Genomic DNA, 23,769 nt, shown 5'->3' with positions numbered 1-23,769 from the left:
AGACAGAACCAATAGTATACATATCTATATAGTCTCTGGTCTTTCTCCCTATTTCGATTGCGCACACTCTACCTTACCTAGATTCCATTCTAGCAGTGAGCCGATGGAAAGTCAAAGTTATTACCAGTTTATACCAAAGCAAACAACTTCTACTTCCTCACTTTGATTGTTAACTACCGCGTACCTAACATTTCCAGCGGACATCAAGAGTTCATCCGTCCAAAGAGATATAGCCGGAGCCTCTTCTGTGCTAACTATCCGAAAATATGATTTCTTCAAATCTAAAAATCTGTCGCATCAGACTGAAATCGTGGATGAAGCTGGTTCAAACTCACGGCTCTAGAAACTGTCGCTCAAGCTCGGGCACAACGCAGGATTTCCATGACGCGACAGTTTCACCGGTGGTACCTCGGCCTGCGAAACCAGCGATGTCGCGATTGCCCACACCACTGCTTCTGAGATCATTGATCCTAACTTCACTAATGTCGTCGAAGCTCTTTCTGAGGCCAGCCTTGTACGTTTTGAACAAGGTTGCGAATTCTCGATCCGCCATCCTCGACCCGGATCGCAATTACATGCTCAACAAACTTCTTCGCTGGACGGTCTACGACCACTTTTGTGCAGGCACAAGCCGCGAAGAAGTAGCAAAAACAATAGCACATGTCAAAAGCATTGGATTTCAGGGGGTCATATTGGGCTATTCAAAGGAAATTGTTGTCGACCCCGACACCGAGGTAACGAAGAGCGATGCCAAGTCTCCAATCCACAGCGGTAGAGACGTGCGAGCAATTCAAGAATGGAAGGGCAGAACACTGGAGACCCTGCGGATGGTTGGCTCGGGCGATTTCCTCGCAGTGAAGTATGTCGTACCGGGGTCCAAACAGTCTACTGGGTCACAAATGCTGATTATTGAGGCTTTCGATAGATTGACAGGAGCAGGCCCAATTGCCGTTGATTTGATGAAAGGACGTCAGCCAATGCCCAAGCTGGTCGCTGATGCAGTCGATGAGATTTGTCAAGAGGCACGGCATCAGGGATCGCGGCTTTGGCTCGATGCCGAGCAGCAGGCTCTTCAGCATGGTCTCGATGATTGGGCGATTGAGATCATGCGCAAGCAAAATTGGTCCAGTACTCCCCTGGTGTACAACACTATCCAGGCCTACCTCAAAGGATCATCGGCAAATCTCGATCGCCATCTCACATTCGCCGCCAGAGAAGGATGGTCTTTGGGAATCAAGCTCGTTCGAGGAGCATACATCGAGCATGAGACACGATCCCTCATCCACAATTGCAAGACTGACACTGATCGCTCTTACGATCTCCTCGCAAATCGTATGTTGTGCCGGATTATGTCTACAAATAACGAAGGTCTCAAATTCCCCGAGGCTGCACTCTTTCTGGCAACACATAATGCGGCTAGTGCTTTCAAAGCCATTGCGACCCACAAAGCCCGTCTGGCATCTGGCCAACCTACTGTATTGCTCGAATGCGGGCAAATCCAGGGCATGGCTGATGAGCTTGGCTGTGAGCTGGTGCAGAGCTATGAAAGTGTGCTCATGAATGTAGGAGGGGGGCGTGTCCCCAATCCCAAGACTTTCAAATGCATGGCTTGGGGCTCGGTGAGTGAGTGCTTGCAATATCTGCACCGACGAGCTATTGAGAATAAGGGAGCCGTGGAGAGAACGGAGCATATGGTCAAGGCATTACGCCGCGAACTGCGAAGGAGAGTGATTGGCTTTTGATTCCTCGTGCCGAAGAAGAGGAAGGTATCGTTTCCATCTCTTGTGAATCTATCTTTCGAGAGCCTCATTTTGCCAAATCGAAATACATTCACTAACTTCCACTCAAGATATGATTTTTCTACAAAGTGTGCTTTGCATTAAGTCTATGGCTCATCAGCACCCAACATCAGGAGTCATTTCTACGTAGAAGGCAGCATACTTGCTGACAGAGCTTCACACAAAGTGAGGTCAAGTCGATATAGCTCTCTTAAATAGAACATAGGCTATATATAAGCCATAGGAGATTGAATGGATTTGCTCAGAATTTCATGATAACTAGCTCTAGATCATCGCGTCTAAACGGTGTCCGTTGTCTCTTTGACCATGGGCCTAGAGATGAGACGGGTGGTTTGTCACCTGTGCTGCGCCTGAAAGAATGCCCTGGCAGAAATGAAGCACTTATTTGTGGAAGCCAAAAATGAACACTTCCTGAATCAAACAATTTATCCAGATAGCAGACTCATGTGTACTTTTGACTGATTTGGCAAGCAAAGACCGGTCGACAAGCTGCCATGCGGGGTTGTTGACCAGATAAGAAGCATCGGAGGGCCGCCCCGACTTTCTTTTGGTATCAACCCCGCAGTCTACTTCAAAGCCCAATCTGACATCCGACTGGAGTACTTGATCTCGGAAGCCTTCACCGGCTAGTTTACATGCCTTTGTTGTGAAATGTTACATTGTCGGGTTGGCCTACTATGCCCGAGTCAGCAGGCAAAAGCAAGGTCAAGAAATGTCAGACGGCGTAAGTCGTCACTCGGTCTTCATGAAGCTAAAAGCCACTAATCCAATTTCATTCTTCAAGGTGTACACGATGCCGGGGTATGAAAGTGAGATGCTCAGGATCGCAGCCTTGTGCACGATGTACTCGCAGAGGGTTACGGTGTCAGTTCCCGGCTCAGGAGACCCGAGTCACTGTATCTGAGCGGTCAGTTGAAGCTCTAGCCACGCTTGAGGATTGGAGGACAAGTCTAAGCCACGTGCACAGATATCTTCGCATGTTGGAGACACAACTGTCGCAGCGGAGGAGCGACCCCGAGAGTGGAAACCAACTCAACAGTAATGCTGCTGGTGAATGCTCCGTTGAAACAGAGAGCGATATTCATGAGGCACACTTTGATCCAGCCCTGAGTACACTAAACACTCAAGATGAAGTCCATGAAAAAAGTCAATCTCCCAAAGACTGGTCTCAAATCCATGTTTTGATTTCTGACACACGTGGTCCTGGGAAGTTGGATAGGAAACAGACTGACGTTCCGCAGACCAGCAAACAGAAATAGATCCACAACAATCAGGACTGAATGGACCCGATCCTGAAAGTGGCTGCGATGAAGATAGAATGCGATTTCATCGGAATCCTCTTGTTGATAAGGATCCATCATTTGCCCGTACTCCCGACGGCCGATTCTGTAAGTTGCATCGGGGGCTTCTAATTAATTGAGATTCTTGCTGAATGAGAGAAATCCCAGGGTATATGGGGCCGACTTCGTCATGGTCATTCTGTCGTCGCGTTATCCGTCTCATTGGGAGATGTATGCCGGACTCAAATTGTCCACCAGACCCATGGCATCTGGATGGAATGGCCTTTAAACTCCAGTGGACACCACTTCCTCCACACGAAACACCCGATGTCACGAATCTCCCGCCGCTTGACTATGCATTGTTTCTCTTCAATACGGTCAAATACCATTTCGGCTTTCTTTCATTCATGATTGATGAAGCGGTGTATTTGAGAAATTTGCATGACTTTTATCAGAATCCGAGAGCGAAGGCCGCCTCAGCGAGGTACTGGTACGTAGAGTACCTTCTTGTTCTCGCGTTTGGAAAGGCTTTCCTAGGCCACAAGAATGCCTCTGGGGCTCCCTCTGGACATCAGTATGCGTCCAGAGCTATGGCTCTGCTGCCTGACCTGTCCGGAATGGACGAGGATCCTTTGATGTGCATCCAAGCTCTTAGTCTTGGGGCTGTATATCTGCAATCCATCGATATGAGACGAGCGGCGTTCCAACACGTAAGTTGCGGCCATGCAGTTATGAGTGAAAGGAATTTCGATGGCCACTGGAAGACAATCGTGAGCTTCATAGACAACTAATAGAAATTGAAACCAGATTGGCCAAGCACTGCGTGGATGCGTCATCGAGGGTATACACCGGCACGTTCCCGAGGAATTCGGGGGACTAGAGCTCTCGAAACGCTGCAGCACCATCTTTTGGGTGGTGTACATGCTTGATCGAGAATTCTCGGCTCTAATTGGAGCACCAAGCTCGATTCGGGACGAGGATATTACAGTTCGCCTGCCCGCTGAAGTTGGAAGCTCAGTGGAGCACGTAAACCTGACTCTGCACGTGAGACTATCAAGGCTCATGGCTCAAATCCTGACTAGTAGGTTGATATTTCTAGCTTCTCAGCAAAAGCTCCCCTTTGTTAACAAATATGGTACTAGCTGTCTATGGTGTGGGAGAAGAGTTTGATGGAGCCCTCATCCAGAACACACAATCTATTTTGAATAGCATGGCCCAGTTGTCTCAGGATTTAACCTCTTTCCTCAGTACTAATTTCCACGGGTTGATCAGCCGTGCTTCGAAAATGGCAATTCGACTTGTGCTGGCGCATCACCATGTTAGTGCATTCTGCGGAGGCTTCCATGGGACACATACGGAGCATGGTCACTGATGGGAGAATTTCCTAGTGCATTGTCCTCACGACCAGACCTTTAGTCATGTGTGCTTTGAACATGCACATCAAAAGTAATGGACGTGACGTATCACACAGCATTGACCTCACACCAACCGTAGCATCGCTGCTTCAGTGCTGTGCCGACTCCGCTCAGACCATCCTGCAGACGCTTCAGACCCTTGCCGACGATGACTTGCTTGGTAGGTGATCATCCATGCAGCCAGTGTATCTCGCAGTGTCCCGATTCTGATAACTTGATTGCAGATGCATTCCTACCGTTCCAAATCGAAGATGCCTCCTCGTCTGCCTTCGTTCTGTACTTGATACAAGCCATTGCACCCTCGATAGTCCAGCGTGACGCGTGGCGCGACCACCTCAACTGCGTGCTGAATGCTCTACTCGCCAAAGGCAATCCAGCTGCGCCACTGAGAAGAAAGGAGTTGAGGCAACTAGAACAAATTCTCGCACCTATTACCCCAAAGTCTACTTCGGGACCAATCGCAGGTGACAACGCGGTCGGGGATTTTGAATTTGAATCTTTCAACATGGATGATGCGTTTGAATGGGAATTGCTGGGGTTCAATTCCTCAGTGAGTCTGCCGCCTCAGGAGTTGTCGGATCTTGCAGATCAATTAGCTGCCGAGGGCATTGTGCACTCGGCAGGCACAGCGATGAATTGACTGATTGACACGAGAGCGCATTCCCTTTCTTTCTGATAACTCTGTTTGTTCGATCAAAGTACCTCTTGGCGACCTACTTTTACCAGAAGAGACTCATGCTTTCCATGTTCTTAAACAGGGCACTAATAGCTGGAACATACTACGAGTCGACATTCTGAGATCTTGCTGTAAAGAATTCTAATTCGTTATAGTAAGGCTCAAATTATAAGGTCGTTGAAAAACCGCCAGAACCCAATTGCAATATAGCGAGATTTCAAGCCTCTTCGCCAGAGAGAGGCTCACTGCAAGACCCCGTCGAGTCAACGGCGGGTTGAATGTGATAATGACCCATGTCGTATAGGTGCTGCTGCCATTCAGGACGCCCAGTTCTTTGAACCGCGATGTAATTCATGTCATCTGGAAACCAGCGCTCTTTACGAGTCGAGGCCTTGCTCCCTCCTTCCAAGGCCGCCCGACTGGCGCGGGTGGTTCGCTTTCGTTTTTCAGGGACTCCTCCGTTATCCTGGACAAGGACTGCATACAAACTCTCTCTGTATTCCTGAAGACGACCATCGTAGGACATTATTGCGCGAACATATGGCGCAATGTCCTCGGTGATAGGCGCAATGCCATTCTCGAACGACGGTGCAAGGCGGCCAGGAAGCGAAACTGCGGACTGACTCGCTCGCATGATGGGCTCAAATGTCTTCCGCAGTGCTTGAGGGTTTGAGAAAGGTGTTCTATGACGCATTGTTGACTGCGCCCAGACATTGAAGATTGCACCCGCGCTGGCGTATTCAAGATTCTGAATGGGCGGGCGAAAGTGAAGAGATATCAACGACTCAAAGGTTGCCGTGATTGATGGTTTCAAGGACGAGTAGTCCGGCAGCAGGTCGGCTTGTAGAAGAGGATACGCTTCGATATAGTTGAGTCGTTGTGTTTCCGTAATAGGCGGAGAAGATGTGTCAAGAATATCCTAGAAAACTGTCAGGCAAAGAGTTTGTTTTGAGGAATAAGGTACAACTCACCTCGCACAATTCGATTGAATCACCAAGGCTAAGAATATCAAGGGCACTCCTCATCTCGAGGTAGTCTGCCTCGCGGCTCAATAACTCGAGTTGGCCAAGCTTCGTCATGGAGCGATAGCTTTCGGCAGGCATTGACTCTATTGTGCTCAAATCAGCCGCACCCTCGGCATCTCGAGGGCGAATACCCCACCACTGCGAGGCATTGTGTTGAGTTTCAGTCCGTTTCGTTAATTCCTCATCTTCCATGAGCAGGTCACGGTTGAACCAGCCCATATGAGACTTGTACGTATTCATACTGAGGACACGTAATCGTTCGCCATTCTCATCCACATTCGCCCCGGGGGGCCAAATAGGAAGTATCCAGTCCAAGCCTCCCTTTTCACTGCCGACGCCCATCTGGCACCAAAAATTTAAATCGATCAATGACCTGCGGAGGTCCATTCCCCCCGCAGTATAGAGCCTGTTGACAGAATCTCTTTGCAGAATGTGCCCTTCTTTGGCAGCAACAAGCAGCAAGTAGTCCAACGCGACTTCCAAGGAGGGCCGCTGATACCGCAAAATGGCATGAAAAGAAATCTCCTCCACCGGAATCAGACTCTCATCATTGCAAGTGATGATGATAGGCCTTTTGGACTGACTGATGATGGTCAACACCCCGCTCCAAAATTGCCGGTCCTCCTCGAAAAGAATATCGGCTTCTTCGAACAAAATCAACGATTGCTTTTGCTCGCGTCCTCGCTTGGTTTCAATTTCGGGCGGGGAATCTTTGGGCGAGGAATCTGCACAACTTTGAGGTGTCTTTTTCGGTGGTTGGCCCTTGAAAAAGCCTTTGAGTTTGTTCTGCCTAGAATCACCACTCTCTGCTTGGAGGTTGGGTTGGGATAAGCCATCATCCTTGTCATTCAGGAGCTGCACAAGGTGATTCTGTGTCATATCCCCAACCTTCTCAAGCATGTCTCGCGCGCTCCTCCGGGAACCGGAGTTGATCTCAAATACCTCAAAGTCGAGCTCCTTGGCTGCCGCATAGACTGATGCTGTTTTACCACAGCCTGATGCACCACTGATGAGAATGACATTTTTCAAACGGGGCTTTTCACGCCCATGCTGGACCTGGCTAGTAATACCCCCAGATCTGATGAGCGTTTTAGGTCCAGCAACGGTAACTTCGCCTGCCAACTCATCGTCTGATCCAGACAATGGGTCCATTTCAGAGGCCTCTTCGCCACTTGAGACGATGAAGCCATCAAGCTCGTTATCGACTTTGCGCTTCTTGCGCTTCTTGTGACGTTTTTGTTTATGCCTCACACTCTCACAAGGCTGGTTACCAATATCAACAGCACTAACTTTCATTTGAAAAAGCCAGTCACGGAGCATTTGAACTTCCCGCCCGGGTTGAAGCACATCCGCGGCGCTTTCAGGGCTATATTTGTGAGACCAGAGATGGGTCTCATACTTGCCGCTGTCAAACGCAGATGTGGATGAAGGTAGCGACAAGTATAGCTTTTTGACCACTGGAGAGGTCGAGGCCATAGGTCTCGAGTGACCGGAGAGATTCCAAGACAATTGGCTCTCTATAGCGCCTTGCAAACCTTGTCCACTGGCAACACGTCGCTCTGGCAGACGCAGAGCCGTCTTCTTTTGCTCCAGACTCCCGAATTTGTGCAATGCAAGCTCTCGCGCCTGCACGGTGCTGGCTAGAAGAGCATTCTCTTCGTCATTCACCAATATCGTCCGTGACTTCGATTTCTTATAATCATAACTAGAACTTGTCGAACAGAGGTGACGCTGTGGTGGCGAGGATGGGCCACGGACATGCACAAGGCCTTGAGGTGGCCAAAGTGGATGCACCAGCGAGGGAAGTTTAATGCTTCGTTGACTGAATCCCTGAGCTGATAATTTAGATGAAAACTGAAATGGTTTCCCGTCATTTCCTGTCGATGGTCGCTCTCCTGAGTTGGCAGAACTGAGACGGCTATCTGCGATGGAACACGAGTCGCCTGAAGCCATGTTCGGCCGCTGCAAGGTAGCTTTCCGAGCAAAAAATGGATGGGTTGGAATTTTCTGGTTGTTCACTGGTCGCGCAGGAGCCTTCGAAATATTCGTATGGGTCGAACTTCTCATCGCATCTCTGTTCCGAGGGTTCTGTATATCAACCATCATTTTCGAGATCCTTTCCCGGTGAGCCGACGAGTATTTTAAAACGACTAGCTTAGTTGCCGATGCTTGAGATCTGCCGCGTCGTCTTGGGTCTTCCCCCGGGGCATTGGCTTCAGCAGGACTGCCTGGAGGTGAACTCAGCAATCGCCCGTTGAGATTGAGCTTTACGATTTTTCGCGGCCTCGATGAACACCCCTCCAAATTTGAAACCTCTGCGGAGTTCAAATCTCGGAGCGGCCGATCGTCTGAGACAGAGGCCTTGAGGGAGGCTTGCTTCGTGCTTTCTGAAGCCTCGACACCCTTCGGGGCAACCCACCCAGGGTTTTCTGTCCCAAGCCAGCTGGTCAGGCCAGCTTGCAATGGCTGATCTTGATGGGTCTTCTTTGTCCGGTCTGTCTTCCGCCTCTTGCGTCTGCTCGCGTTCGGGTCTTCGTCTGCGCCGGAGATCTCTGAGCCCTGAGTCATGGGGTACTCGAGGACATAGGGCAACAGCGGTTGTGTCGTGTGCTCATGAGTTGAACCTGCTGCTGTGGGTGGTGTGTGACTCGGGTGGGCATTGACTGAGTCCGCGGGGGGTACAGATGCATCTTGAAGGGATGTCGAATGTTGACCAGCAAGAACGACATCTGCAATGGGTATGTGAGCACCAAGAAAGGCCAGCCGAAGTCATTCAGGAGCAAAAAAATTACCTTTGCGGAAGAAAGGATGAACTACAGGCTGCTGGCCTTGGCCCATGACCATTGCTGAACTGGATACAATAGTATCCATGCGAAGTAGAGCTGCAGATTCATGAATTGTGTCGAAATAGGGCACCCGTCAAGATTTTGTATACACCTGGGGACGGGTCCCACGCTCGACATGAACGACGCAGATGCCCGGCCTGCTCCAGTGATCATGTAACTTTGGGCTCTAATTGATCGAAAGCAACACGTCCGACGCGATTATCGGACCGTCCAGAGCGCGTCGGGTTTAATTAGCTTATGTCATCTTCCACCGGGGGCAGACCTCCAACCACCGCGTTTATCACGACGGCCCTCCGTGAAGTCTCCACTTCTCTCTCCGGCTGCCGTGCACAGAGCGATCCCGTGACACTAAACCCTCTTGGGAACGATATCATGGCGGGTCCGGGCCTTCGTTGTCCCGAAAATTTTTCAGATTTCCCCGTTAGGTCATCTCTGCAAAAGCTGCGATACAGGAATTGAAGCAGATTTCACGAACGATTGGGCCAGAATTGAGAATATTCGCCAGTCATGGATCTGCAGGCTCCATCAGTGCTTGCGCAATTGCCTCGCCCACTTCATGCCGCGACCGGACAGACTCGCATCGGTGAAGTCAACAGCCTTGCGGAGGGCAAGAAGCGCAAGCGCTATGAACTTGCGGTGGCCGTCGATGGCGAGGCCATCAATATTTACAATGTGCGCCTTGAAAAAACACTTGCAAAGAGTAAACACCCACTAATGCTTGTTTTTTGACTTGACTCCAGGTTCAAACACCAAAATTGGTGACTTCTTACGCCGTGCCGGCGCAGTCTACATTTTCGTGCCGACCTTGCTCCGTACGCCGCAAGCTTCGAAACAAGTCCATCGTGAAAAGACAGACTTATGCCGCTGTGACCAAGCCTGAACATCAAATCAAATGCTTTTTCGAGGAGATCAGCACAGGCTCCAGTGCACCCACCATCTCCTCTTCTGGCACCACTATTACGGATTCGAAGAGCCCAGTTACATTTGTGGGCATTGTGCCATCCAATGATTCTGAAGCCTCAGAACTAGGCTCTTACGATGTTTTGGCGGTGCAAACAGATGGGCGCATTCGTCGCATGTCATCTGATCTCAAGACCCAGTATTGGAGCCTTCAACACAGCGAGATCGCGAAGCATTCCTCGACCCATGCCGTTCACTCATGCTTCTTGATCGATCTCGAAGATGCAAAGAAAGGTCTTTTCAAGCGCAGACAAGATTTAGCCAGTCTTGCGCTTGGTGACTCGCCCTTGACGGGCACCGAAGAACCCTCCATCCTGCTCCTGGTCTCCCACCCAAAAGAAGCCGATACCGTGGTGTTGGACAATGTGTATATTCAACTTTTCTCAGTTCCTGCCAACTCAGCATCGAACTCCCGTGGCGTTGAGGAAAGTCAGCGACTCAGACACATCCAGACGATTCAGCTCCCTACTCCGGCCGGTCTTGAGAAGGTGAAGACCAACAGCTCCTTCCAGTGGAACTTCCATTCAGGCACGGCGGGTCTTCAGCTTTCATTCGAACATGGCTTTGTGAATTTCGACCTGTCCCAATACTCACCTGCCGTGGCCTCACATTTTGTCCTTGCGGATCAATTCACGTCGATCATGCGTATCTCTCCTCAATGTGTCATTGGTGCGAGTGAATCACTTATCGCAATCTACGACACCCAATTCCAATCTGTTCAGCGAAGCATTGCCACCAAAGATATCGCTCTGGGCTCCATGTCAACTACGGACGGGCCGACGGTTTTCATCAGCTATTTTGCCAAATTGGGCCTCGCAGTAGCCATGAAAGCCAATACTTTGATCGCTTTCGATGTGACGTCTTTACACGGACAATCGGCGCCTTCGCTCAAGCGATCACGAGACGGTCTTCTTATCGACGCGATCGGTCGTGGTATCGGCTCATCCGCCTCCCAGTGGGACATGTCTAAGAAGCACCGATCTGATAATATGGCCTCGCTGCATTTGAAAAATGCCGAGGAGGCTGAGAAGTGGCATGCTTTGACTGTTGCCATTGATCAAGCGACTAAATCTTCGGACACAGAGCTTTTTGACAAGGCTGTTTCCGATTACTTTGGGTCGTCAGAAGACTTGAAAAGTCTCCCACAATCGCATGTCAGCTCTGAGTCCACGCTCTTCTTACTGGCCAAGATCTTCGCCGTGAAAGACTTTGCTGTCACAGATAAAGCCTCAGCATCCTCATCCTCTCAACTTCGTGTCACTCTATGGCCAGCGAAATCTTGCCAATGGCTCATCCGTATCGGGCACCTCTCCCCAGAAAACGTCGAGATCGCGCTACGACGAGCTTGCAAGCCGCGCATTCTCCAATCATTCCCAACTGGATCCTTCATTCAAGCTCTCATCGACTCCGACCCCTCACTGAAGCATGTGAATGCCGTTCTCCAGGGCCCTGCCATCATCGCCGCTGATGAGCTTGCATTTGCTCTTAAATTCTTCCTGGGCCAAGCGCGGATGCATTCTGGAGTTTTGGAGGAAACTGCCCGCCTGATTACCGATGGGGAGATCGCGACACCTACTCAAGAGCTAACTCGTCACCTCGGGGGCGGAATTACAAGCCTGAAGGACATCTTCACCGGTCTGAACTTGTCGCTTCAGAAAATCCATGCGCAGCCTCTGCCTTCGGTAGTGAGGTCACTCCGCTCCATTCTTTCTCGTCCTGAGCTGATCTCCATGGTACACCACCTTCGTCTTGCTCTTGCGACCGGTGGCCATACATCCCGCTTCACGGAAAACCCTCCTACTCCCATCACTCTCGATCAGATAACTCCCCCTCTATCGCTCGATGTCATAGTCGATCTCATTACCGCTGCCGTTGATGCTGTTGGGCCGTCTGGATGGATTTCTGCCCTGCCCGCTGACAATGAACTTGAAAATGAATCCGATGCTGCCGTGGATTCTGCAAGTCGTGAGATGGAGCTTATTGCCGATATGAAGTCCGAGGTGTCCGCTGCCCTTGCGGGAGTTGAAGAAGCTACCTATCTGAAGGGCATCTTGCGCGAGTACCTCCGCTTTGCCAACCAGGTTGTCGATGCATCGACCTCCGCAGCGGACGCTGTTGCCAAGATCGACGAATCCGCCACTCCTGCGCCGTCTCATTTGATTCGGTGCGAGAAGCTCAACGGAGCTGACTTGATGGTCTTTGCCAGGCCTGAAGAGGGCGAGGAGGGCTTCGATGGAGACGCCAGCGGCAAGATCTTGCCTTTGTCGTTGAAGCCACCCTCGCTGGATGTCTCGCGCAAGAAGATTTTGAACTCTACTGGTGAAGTCAAGACCCGCACTAGCCGTGAAGTCGGATATCTTCGTCGTAAGGCGGCTGGTAAATACTCATTTGAGAAGCTGGTTGTTTAAAAAGCGTCTGCAGACTAATACATTCTTTTTTCATCTCGTGTCACTTTGTACTTCTTGCAGAAGACGGTGGATGGGTTAATGATTTGTCATCGACGGCGTTACATGGTCAATAAACTTTTTTTCAGTCTCATCTCCGCGCTCTTTAAGATTTCGCCCTTGAACTCCAGTAGACGTCTGTGACTTGGCACCGACTGCGGTTCTGGCCCTCATCGAGTACCTATCACGTACCACAAGTAAAGCTTTTTAAAGGCCGTATACACGTTTCTCGCCTTTTTAGCGGCTTCTTCCACTTCAAGACGCCTCTCGTGGCCTCTGCTCGACAAAACAATAGAGCATGAATCAGCAAATTTGCCGGGTACTCGTCGATTGAAGACAATATATGATAACGGATCGCGCCGACAGCGTCGGACTTTCATCCAGCTCCTCCAAAGTTGCTGGCCAGTCTTCATTAAAGTCAAGGTCATGGATCTTGTATATTCGCTCCCTTTGTTTACGTTGTTTCCAAAAGGTAGCGTGTGAAATGTCTAGGCAGACAAGAACTCCCACCATGTGTTTTTGGTTGTCCATGTTTAAATGACCTGTCTAGAGAGGTGCATTCGATTCAAGGGCAACATTTTGAAAGTGTTCAGATTCTAGACACCAAGGCAGATCGCCAGCAGATTAATATGTATCACCTCCAGTTCAACAAATTTTTTTTCAAGCTACTAACGAAAAATCTGAAAATCCGAGTCTACCGGGCTGCTCCCAAAATATAATTCGAGATAACATGCATGACATTTGAAGCAGCATAAACCATCTGTTCGGTTGGACAACCGACTTGGAGTGGGTCTGAACGATATACATCGACACTCGGCGGCCAATGGCGACAGACAAATCGGAATTGGTTCGGGAAGTTGTGGATGGCCAGGCACGAGAACACATGAAGGTCTTCCTGAGTGGGCGATGGCTCTGTATTTTCAAGCAAGGCACCGTAGGGGGATGTGAACCATCTAGAACATCGCCACCAATATTCGCTAGTGCTGGTGCAGTGGGGAAATAAAGCAGGTCATCATCGCAATTTCACCCTTGTGCCCGGTCCGACATGCGATTTGATCCAAGTCGAGTGGTACATCGTACCCTATAATTAGTGACTGGGGTGTACTTGTACCTGGTCGCAATAAACAAGGAGGAGCTTGAGTGGAGCTGAATCTGGCTCGGACCAACAACTCCGCACTCGTTATCCCACCGTTCAAGTCTCAGACCTCGCCGATGCGAAGACTCTCTGGTCTACTCAACTGAACTCATGTCTTCAGGCTGGATCATACGTGAAATAGCTCCGGTCAATCGCTCGATTTCCTCGATCCCCAAGACGGAGCGTGCGCCGCCCTGCACTACGCGCGCTGCTCGGTCCGCATCACAACAAAAGTCGACCCTCAAAACAAAACAAGAAAATGGGCAATGAACCTTGGCTAGACAGTCTGTCTGATGACTGGCCTTCAGCGCCTGCGACGCCGACCACAGAGGAGCCATCTCGAAATCTCCTCGGTTCCTCCCCTCGACCTTCTCTGAATTCCCCAAGTCGCATTCCAGTGGCAGCCCGCCGATCCATCGCACAACGGCCATCCCCAGTCGATCACTCGAAAAAAGTTACCCGACCATGTCACTTCATCAGACGGGAGCCTCCGAAACCAAAGACTCCTCGTACGCCCACGATTCGGCCTCCGCCCAAGCCGGTCTCCTCCACGCCGACGAGGTCACGAAGAGAAACTCCAAAGGCCTCGCCAAAGCCATCCCCGAAACCCTCTCGAAAGAACTCCCCGAAGACCACACCCAAGGGAAGCCCTCGGCCGAGCTTGGGGACGTTTGACAAGCAATTGTCAAACATGGACACGCGTTCTCCCCTGCGATCCGTCTCCAATGTCTCAAGTCAATCTGGCACACCCTCGAGTTTACAAGGTACCGATACCGTGCAAATCAAGTCGACCAAAGGGCGAAAGGATGGAGGCGACACCCCGGAATGGCGCAGACGGCTCGTGCGCGGAGAGATCACAGCAGCTGATCAACGCGACTTGTTCGCGCCGATGGGTCTCGAAAGTGTCTTCAAGCCTCCATCCCCCGGCTCTGGGCCGGGCCGAGGGGGTTCCATGCCCTTCACCAAGCCAGATGAACAGCTATGGGAGTTTACCGATATAACTTCCCGACGCGGAAGTGCACCGATCGCGGATGAGAAAGACAATGCCGAGACGGAGGTAGTGGAGGAAGCTGGGTCCGAGGAAAAAACAACATCGCAAAGTGGTACACTCGGTCGCGCGTCAGGAGAAAGTTCTCCATCGGGCGCCGATTTCATTGTCGATGAAGCATCTCAAATAGACGATCTGGGTGTTCGAACTGCTAGTGGACTGGAGGATCTCCGAAACGAGGGAATCACGCCAATTACTTTTACACGACCAAATACCTTGGATGGCGGAGCGGCGTCTGAAGTGATTAAGTCTGCGCTGAAGCAGGTCACGAACAAATTGGAGAGTCTATCGCTTGATCCTGAGCGGCGACCTGACTCTCCAGCCAGCGACAGCTTCCTCTTTTACAACCACAGCGAGCCGCAACTTGATCTCCAGTCCCGCGATGACAGCCTTCTGGACGTGACAAGTCATTCTCTACCGCAGGATCTCTCCATGGGCACTGCAGACTTCAGTCGTCGTGGGGCGAGTCGTGCTTTCCATCAAAAATTCTCCCCTTCGCCCTTTCCCTCTCACCGCAAGCGGCCAAACGGTGTCGTTAACACGAAGATCCGCAATTCTCCTCTGTTTGGCCGCTCCCAAAACAACAAATCACCTGTATTACCTCGCCCAACCTCATCTCACGTTCGACCCTCCACAGCTGGATCTGGGGATGCTGATTCGAAGGATGGCACAATGCCTTCCTCTGGCAGTCCCCTCAAGCTGTTTGGCGAGTACGACACATTCACGAACAATAGATTAATGCGACGCATGAGTCAATTTGAAGGGGCATTTGGCGACGGCTCCGACGGTGATGAACCGCCGTCACCGTCGGAAGAGGCTCGGCGTAAAGGCGAGAGCCGCAGCTTCCTCAACTCTCACCACGAACCACGAGCCGAGATTTCATCGAGACTCAACGAGCGACTGGCATCACGAAATGCGCATCGCCCCAGAATTAGTCGATTTGGGGATGGCGAGCTCGACAAATTTGACTTCTCAGATGCAAGCCCATATGAGAATAAATTGATTTATGATGAAATCCAAGGCTTTGGCTCGCGACCTACATCACGGAAGCGATCTTCTGATCGACAGCAATATCTGCGATGGTCATCTCAAAGACAGGATTCTCTTCGATACGCGAGATCAGCAAGCTCAGGGTTTACTCGAAAACCATCCGCCTGGACCAGACAGAGCTACTTCGGTCCTCAACGTACCCGCGTGACATCTCGAAAATATGAAAAGGAAAACATGGGCTTTTCTGAAACGAAGCGTGTTCCCAAAGCGACTCCAGCAGATCCCCGTCCAAAGCGACGTCGAACGATACTACGGGATGACAGTGCTGAGCCCGAGGTTCCTTTGGCGCATGATGACCCTTCATCCAATCTGGGCGAAAGCATGTCTCTTCTGCAGAGAAGCTTATTACAACACGGGATGCAAGCTGAGAATGGGGACTATCTTGCACCTCCAGGCCTCTCACAGTCAATACAGCGCCCACGAACGCCAACGCCGAGCCAAATCCGTTCTTCTCACGAATCAAGAATTGCACCAAGTGGAGAGTACTCCGAGACAAATTTTGATCAGCGTGACTACTCGGACTCGTTTTCTCTCGAGGGCGACATACCGCTTGTTAAGGTCACCGGCACAAGTGATTCTTCGCGAAAAGGATCCATCACAACTCAGGACTATCTCAATGAGGCAACTAAGATCATGGATCTCATTCGATCAAAAGGTCGACCAGCGACGGGCCTCACGAGTGTGCAGGAGTCCAATCCGGAGAGCGAAGAAGACGAGGGAGATTCTGTCTACGAAGACGAATCAACAAGAGAGGCATTCTCCCGCCCCCCGAGCCGGGAAGGGATTGATTTGCGCAAGCAGCGTGAGCCGAAAGAGCTCAATCCCCAAATCTTGAACTACCTGAAAAAGTACCAAGAGAGGGAAGAAGTGGAATTTGGCGCGACTGGCTCAGTGGCGTCCTTGAACACAGATAACCGACTCAAACCAGAGCAGCAAAGAGCTCGAGGTTTGATTTTCGAGCCCAGAAAGCGGAAGCCGAGCGGGTCGATCTACGACGTGGCGGAAGATATTGCCCATGATCTTATGACTATCAACACGCAGATGTCGGGGTTCAGTGTACGCTCGATGCCGACGGGCTCTTCTCAGAACTCAACAGCAAAGGGGATGCTCTCCTCGGATCTTGTATCTCATCTCATTCCAGAGCAGGTCAATGGCTTTGTCTATGATAGGTCAAAGCATCAATGGGTAAAGGATGACCCGCATGCGGCAGAACCCAAGACAATCAACCATGATGACCTGGAGGATCCCTTCAAGGACATTCCGGATTTGAGTGTGGATGAGATTCAAGAGATGATGAGAATCCAGAGTCTTGGCTCTCAGCATCCCATGCCAGAGACCGCCCAGGCCGAGGCCCAATCCCAACCTCCGAACATTGCTCAGCCATCTACAGAGCCAGACCACAAACCAACCAAAGCTGATGAGTCCGGTCATGCCAGTTCTGTGCGAACTCGGAGCACGCCCTTAACCTCCAGCGCCCTTAACACGGGTACTCGAACTACATCCTGGGGAACAGATACTGCGTTTGACAGGAATCAGATTTCGGGCATGGTGTCCATGAATGATGGTCTTGCCTCATACCCTCAGCAAGAACCGAAAAAGTCGCGGGTTGCTACAATTACTTTCTCTTCACCTGTGGTGTCGCAAGTCGCCTATCAGGATGATTCGATCAATTCTGACATTAGCCCTCGAAACACTGAATCGGGAGCTGAATCCATCAACTCCAAGGAAGCGAAAAATGGAAGCGCACCCTCTACGATTTCCGTTAAATCACGCGAGTCGTCCGCTCCAGGGCAGCCATTTGTAAGACGCCCAGTTTCAAGGATTGATGAGCACAATGAGGAGAACACGGATGACCTCAGTCTCGTACGATTGGATGGCTCGCTTAGAGCTCATGAAGTTGCTGGCATCGGCGATAAGGATCAAGCCCTTGTTCCTCTCAGTTCCCCCGGGCAAGAGAATACCTACAGCTTCCACCTCAGTCCCCTGGCAGACTTCTCGGTGAATCAATTGGACAGGCCCTCGGACCCCGAGATGAGTTATATCGCTCAGAGAGACAATCCGACATCGCTGAGGCAAGTGCATGGGACGTATGCACTTGCCACGGAAGACTTGATTAAGCATATCACCGATGCCGAACCATATGAGCCGTTTTGGGAGCATATTCGTCGGCTTCGGCTACGACAAAAAGATCTGCCAGGGTTGCATAAATTGAGTCAATTTTGTCCCCGTCTTGAAGATCTGGACGTGTCCGACAACAACATTGGACAACTTAGCGGCGTTCCAGCTAGCCTGCGGACACTCAAGATTGCTAGAAATTGCCTTTCTGATTTGACTGCATGGAGTCACCTCTGCAACCTTCAATATTTGGACATCTCAGGAAACGGCATTGAGACACTCAATGGGTTTTCAAATCTTATTCACTTGAGAGAACTCCGCGCAAATGACAACAAAATCCGCAACATTGACGGGGTCCTCGAGTTGAATGGACTCCTGAGTCTTCAACTCAGGAACAACTCCATGACAACTGTGGACTTTCAAGGAACCGAGATGTGAGTGAAGACTTGGTTTCTTCTTGGAGACATGTGCGCTAATTGTGCTCTACTTAGGACTCGGCTGCGCGAACTTGACTTAAGCCATAATAAACTGGAATCTGTCCATAACATTGAATGGCTTCCCTCGCTGACAAATCTTGACCTGAGCGTCAATCAACTCAGTCGTTTGGAATCCCCAACAGCTTTAGTCAGCCTTCGTACCCTCAAGCTCTCGGAAAACCGACTGGATGCTTTGGACATGCAAAGCTTCTCATCTGTGCACCTTCTTTACCTCGATCAGAACCATCTCTCGACCGTCACAGGCTTGGAATTTTGCCGAAATCTGGATGTGTTCTCGATTCGGGAGCAGACACCAGCTGTCAAACAAGGCGCCGAAATTCTGCTGAACATCGATCTCGGCCTAGTCAAGGATATCCGCAAAGTGTTTTTTTCGTCCAACAAACTCTCCGAGGCGTGCATTAGACCATCCTCTCCACTCTTGCAGCTACAGCTGCTTGATGTTGCCGCGTGCGCATTGAAAAAGCTTCCTGCCGACTTCTCCGCATCTTTCCCGAACCTCAAGGTGTTGAACTTGAACTTCAACTCGCTTGACGAGTTGGAGCCGTTGGTAGGCATGAACTGCTTATCGAGGCTCGCTGTGGCTGGCAATCGACTCAGCAGAATGCGGCGTGTTTGCCAGATTCTCAGTCGATTGGGAAGGACGAACAAGAAAAGTCTCTGCTCTCTCCGCAAGCTTGATCTGAGGGGCAATCCACTCACAGTCGGATTTTACCCTCCAGCAGTGACAGGCAACGGATCAAAAGCTGATCGCAAGCCGCTAACAGACTTGGCCAATGCGGTTGTTCCGGGGCTTGAAAGTCAACGCGATCTGTCCGACGCCCTAACCGATCTTGACAGCAAGGACCAGGCTGCCAACATCGTGACTTGGGACCAGGCGTCTGACACTGACAAGGATAAGGATGTCAACGATCCCTTCACGTTGCCGGTCGCCGATCCAGAAGCAGATGGGAAGTATCTTCTTCATCTAGATCGCGCTACTCGCATGCGCCGCAAGGTTCTAGAACTGCTTTTGTATGCGGGAACAAGCGGCTCATTGTGCACTCTCGATGGTTTGGAATTGAGAACTTCGCTTGAGGACAATGCAGATATGGGTCAAGCATGGGTGAGGCTGGAGGAACTGGGCGTCCTTCGCCGGAAAGCAATCACGAGCAAAAACTGAGAGTCAAGGAACTTTATGTGCGATTACGCGGCGTGGCGGCTTGAGGTGAGACGGGGGTGTTTTTTTTTCTTTTGACCTGGCATTGGGCGCATTTTATCAGGTGTATATGGTTTGTTTCATTGGTTTTCTGAGGACTGGGTGTGATACATATTAACCTGGTGTCTGGACCATTCTCACGCAACACTTCGGATGGCTTTGCATTGCAGGAGTTCAATTGGGAGCTTTGAAGGTTGAGAAGGCGGGACTTGAGCACTAGCGATGCCATTTTATCATTTTACATCTGTCTTGAAAGGGAAGAGAAAATATTGTTTTCCTCTGGCGATTGAAGTCCACTCCACTGTAACAAGTCTTTCTTTGACAGTGGTACGTCGCATACACGGAGGCTGTCCTCAATAACAAGTCGACTTCAAAGGCACGGTCGATTTCCAATCAATCCACATTTACTATTGACTTCTCTTGGTCTTCTCTGAGAAAATTTGGAGGACAAGATGCATCTGACACGAGGCTGCCACGCGAGACTCACGTCAGGGCCACCCGTACATCATGTCCACACTGCACGCAACTTTCCATCACTCCGACAATTGCAACAAATCTACGTCACCCGATCAGCAGCTAGCCATCTCCCACCTGAGGACGCAGTATCTAGAAGACATACCTCATCATCACAATTTATCATCACAAGAGCTCTTTTCCCACCCACACCACCAGAGCCGATCGAAATGGCCACGACAGGAACACAATTTGAAACAGACAACGGAGACCACACTAAAGCAGCGGCTTTCTAGGCGACCTAGGGTCCCCGATCAGAAGATACCTCGTACAAAAGTCCGGGGCAGCTTCTTCAAACGATCAAAATAGAGCTGAATCGCCAGGACGAATAAGGCGAGACCTAGTGCGAATGATGACTTTTCACCAAAGTGACCAAGTAAGTGTTCGCTCGCGACTTGCTTCGCTCGAAAAATGATATATTTCGGCGTTGCTGGAGCTCGTATGCCTCTTCTCAACAACTTATTCCATTTCGTCAGAGTGGGAGTTTTACGCGCTTATCAAACTGCGGTGCGGGGATTTGAAGACCTCTTCTAAGATCGTCTCATTCCAATGGGTCTTGATGAACATCTTTGAATCTTTGGATCTGCAAATTTTGAGCAGAAAATAGTCCTGCAAAGCAGCCTGATGCCTAGTTCTTACCGAAGGGACTCCCTTGATATCGGACGAATCGATAGCCTTCTTTTGTGGTGGACACGGGGCTTTTCGGAGTCGTTATCAAAATTCATTTTCCGATGCTCGTTTCTGGCTTTATGAATCTTATAGTGATATGAAGATGTTGTCACGATCCAGATTGGTCGTAGGTCACCTATTCTTATCTTCGAGATGTGGGAGCTCGTCGGTGGTAGAATCAGACGCTGTCAGAGCGTAATTATGCGCAAATCTGGCGATGATAATGTCCATGTTCGGGGTGAGCCCTTGCTTATTGATTTTGACAGTGTTTCTGCGCGGACCAAGCACCCCAAAAGAGACGGATGTGGGTTTTGACGAAGCGCTCTTGAGAAGACTTGCTGGACTTATTTGGGATGAGCCGAGATATTGATAATGGCTCGATCGAAATTGTACCGGTGGCTGATTGTCTCTTGATAGGGCGATTCAATCCTCGACTTGAACAGTTGAGGGAAATCAAAATCCTCACACCTAGACATGACCCTTGTAGATGAATGTAACTATTTTCAAGATGGCTAGAGATTACATGGTTCAGATCTATACACAGCGCTATACCTCGTCAATCGTAGCTCTGGGCGTAGTTTTCACACTGGGCTTTGCACTTGGCCCCGAAGACCCTTCGCCTTCTACGGACCCTGTGACACTGTCTTTTCTGCCGGCAACCGTTTCCTCCAACGTCTCCTGGAATTCCTCGCGCTTGGGTAAGAGATATCGAACATCAATGTAGCGCAGTGCACAGGTCATGATAATGACAAGTACCAACAGCGCCAACGCGGATTGCCAGCCATATCGGTAGTAGGGCGCCTGCGATGCTGGCCAGACCAGAACTTGCGACCAGGCGGAGATGGAGTAGTAAACAGCGACGGAGACACCAACGACCAACGTACGGGCCTCGGATCTTGAGGGATCAGATCAGAAAGCCATGCAAAGATGAGTGGGGCAGTACCCAAGCAAATGTAGGAGATGAAGTATGAGGCATAGGCAGCCGAGATTGGTACTGCGGTCGGGTGTGATGTCCAGATACTCATAATAATGCAGGGAACGATGCCGATGATTCCTTGGGCCACAATCAACGTCCAGCGGGTTCGTAGATAATCTGACAGCAGTGCCCAGATCCACACAAAGACGACGTTGATAGCCGAACCACCGATGGGAATCGCGTTCACTTCTGACACTGACCATCTCGGTGTCCCGTCGGGCTTCTGTAATGACTTGAGGAACAGAGAAAAGTACACATAGCCATAGGTACCCAGCACGGTGGCGATATAGAGAATGGCGATGAAGTAGACCACCCAGCCGGAAAAGGTTCGTTTCACACCAGCCCAGGTCATCTTCTTGGGCTCGGCTCGACCGTGACGAGCCAGGCGCTCCATCGAGAGCTCGGCGTGGATTTTGCGGAACCAGAATGCACGAGGGTTTGGTTTATTGGGAAGGTCCGGGATCATAAAGAACCCTGCGAATCCCCAAATGACGGTGATGATGGCATTGATCACAAACAGCCATCGCCACCCTGCTAGTCCTCGATGGCCATTCAGCGTCTCCGAGATGGCTGCTTGCATGGCCCCAGACATCATCTGCCCTACAGCCTGACACGAGTGATAAAATCCCATGCGCTTTGCTAGCTCTGTCGGGGTATACCAATACACTGAAATCACCGGGTCAGCAAATCTCACCAGATGCGAAGATTGGACGGGTGGTCGGCTCATGTGAAACACTCACTCAACAAAGTCATCATGCCGGGCCACGCACTGCTTTCACAGAGACCCAAGAATACACGAATGATGTAGACTTGTTTTGCACTGGTGGTCATGGCAATTAACCCGGTCAAGACACCCCAGGCAATTTCCAGTCCCGGTAGCCAGAAGCTTGGTCGCACATAGGTCAAGATGACTTGGGAAGGGATGAGCATTATGCAGTATGCAACATTAAAATAGGTGGTGAACCTGACGATTGTGAGTATAGCGCCGCCAGATTCGGAGCCTTCAACGATTCAAGTTGAGGCACAAACATACAGGTTCAATTCATTGCCACGGAGGTTCAGGTCCTCTTTCATGCCAGAGACATACGCATTATTGATGTTTTGCTGGTCCAAATATTTAATTACTGAGGAGCTGCGTTAGACGGCTGATCACGGTGCTGCAAGGGAGACTTTTCTTTTCGAAGGTCTTTCTTTCGCCTACCTTGAGAGAGACAACCAAAAGTCAACAAGAACATGTCCAGACGGCGGACAAGCGCCCGCTCATCTGCGCTTCGGACGTACTCGTCCACCGAGTCGCCTCGCCGGAAGACTTTCGACAGGCCCAACATCATGTGCGGGCAGCTTTACACGATCCGCAGAACAAAAAGAACGGAAAGACAATACAGCTCGCGCAGGGGTGGTCTTTGCCTCGAGTTCTTAAATGCGACACACCGAAGAGCGGTCACCGTGCTGATAAGCTCACGTTGGCTCCTCGTGCCGCATCGACATGCACATCCGCATGCCCATATGGGGCAGGTAACAGTACACTGGCCCCCACACCGGAGTGTGGATCGGATCACCACAAGGACCGCGCGGGGGGAGGGACTGTAGGACTCCGAAGCTCTGAGTTGGTGTCTTGTGATAAGAACTGTTTAGGGGGTGGCTGCCAATCAAAAGCCCTTGGAGAAAAATTGGGAGGACAGCACTCGGCAAAGGTCCGAGATCCTGTCCGAGACAAGCCTTCAATGTTCAGCAAGATGAGTCAGTTCAGATCGACCTCGTCCCAATTTTTCCTGAATGGGCTGTCCCGTAGAAGGTCCGATAGCGTTACTCCAAATGGTTCTACCAAATCTCAACGCCTCTGCGGGTTCTCGTCGTGAGATTCGTTCCGTGGCGGACGTCTGCCGGCTGCCAAGAGAGCCGGCGCGCTTGGAAGCGACCAAGATCAAAGCAGGTGGCGTAGACCAGAGTGGACAAGCTAGAAGATTCATGGGAGGATCTCTTACCAAAGTGGGTGTTGACTTGGAGACGCTCACTTGACGGTTGGAGGCGGGGTCAAGTCACCTGTTCAGGCGCCAGACATTCCGAACGAGCGTCGAGTCGCCCGTCCCAGGTGACTCGACGCGTTGAGAAAGGCGAAACCCAAC

General features: G+C 50.7%; 6 protein-coding genes across 6 annotated transcripts; 4 read left to right on the top strand and 2 right to left on the bottom strand.

Moving 5' to 3' along the window:
• Positions 1 to 314: 314 nt before the first annotated feature.
• POX_d04925 (uncharacterized protein) lies at positions 315 to 1,742 on the top strand (the record flags this gene model as incomplete). Its single annotated transcript, XM_050113782.1, has 1 exon — positions 315 to 1,742. One exon carries the CDS (start codon positions 315 to 317, stop codon positions 1,740 to 1,742), a length of 1,428 nt encoding a protein of 475 aa, XP_049968733.1.
• Positions 1,743 to 2,511: 769 nt separating this feature from the next.
• POX_d04924 (uncharacterized protein) lies at positions 2,512 to 5,134 on the top strand (the record flags this gene model as incomplete). Its single annotated transcript, XM_050113781.1, has 8 exons — positions 2,512 to 2,600; positions 2,653 to 2,909; positions 3,041 to 3,187; positions 3,248 to 3,789; positions 3,887 to 4,160; positions 4,222 to 4,397; positions 4,468 to 4,654; positions 4,719 to 5,134. The coding sequence occupies 8 exons, from the start codon at positions 2,512 to 2,514 to the stop codon at positions 5,132 to 5,134; spliced, it is 2,088 nt and encodes a 695-aa protein (XP_049968732.1).
• A 253-nt stretch (positions 5,135 to 5,387) lies between these two features.
• POX_d04923 (uncharacterized protein) lies at positions 5,388 to 9,039 on the bottom strand (the record flags this gene model as incomplete). Its single annotated transcript, XM_050113780.1, has 3 exons — positions 5,388 to 6,089; positions 6,142 to 8,924; positions 8,988 to 9,039. 3 exons carry the CDS (start codon positions 9,037 to 9,039, stop codon positions 5,388 to 5,390), a joined length of 3,537 nt encoding a protein of 1,178 aa, XP_049968731.1.
• Positions 9,040 to 9,548: 509 nt separating this feature from the next.
• On the top strand, positions 9,549 to 12,409 carry POX_d04922 (uncharacterized protein; the record flags this gene model as incomplete). Its single annotated transcript, XM_050113779.1, has 2 exons — positions 9,549 to 9,713; positions 9,782 to 12,409. 2 exons carry the CDS (start codon positions 9,549 to 9,551, stop codon positions 12,407 to 12,409), a joined length of 2,793 nt encoding a protein of 930 aa, XP_049968730.1.
• Positions 12,410 to 13,839: 1,430 nt separating this feature from the next.
• POX_d04920 (uncharacterized protein) lies at positions 13,840 to 19,449 on the top strand (the record flags this gene model as incomplete). Its single annotated transcript, XM_050113778.1, has 2 exons — positions 13,840 to 18,227; positions 18,285 to 19,449. 2 exons carry the CDS (start codon positions 13,840 to 13,842, stop codon positions 19,447 to 19,449), a joined length of 5,553 nt encoding a protein of 1,850 aa, XP_049968729.1.
• Positions 19,450 to 21,213: 1,764 nt separating this feature from the next.
• On the bottom strand, positions 21,214 to 22,971 carry POX_d04919 (uncharacterized protein; the record flags this gene model as incomplete). Its single annotated transcript, XM_050113777.1, has 5 exons — positions 21,214 to 21,468; positions 21,552 to 22,309; positions 22,384 to 22,607; positions 22,677 to 22,767; positions 22,845 to 22,971. 5 exons carry the CDS (start codon positions 22,969 to 22,971, stop codon positions 21,214 to 21,216), a joined length of 1,455 nt encoding a protein of 484 aa, XP_049968728.1.
• Positions 22,972 to 23,769: the final 798 nt, after the last annotated feature.

Source organism: Penicillium oxalicum, chromosome IV (assembly GCF_001723175.1).
Source record: "Penicillium oxalicum strain HP7-1 chromosome IV, whole genome shotgun sequence".
In the NCBI taxonomy this organism is placed as follows: Eukaryota; Fungi; Ascomycota; class Eurotiomycetes; order Eurotiales; family Aspergillaceae; genus Penicillium; species Penicillium oxalicum.
This window is presented reverse-complemented; position numbering and strand designations above follow the sequence as displayed.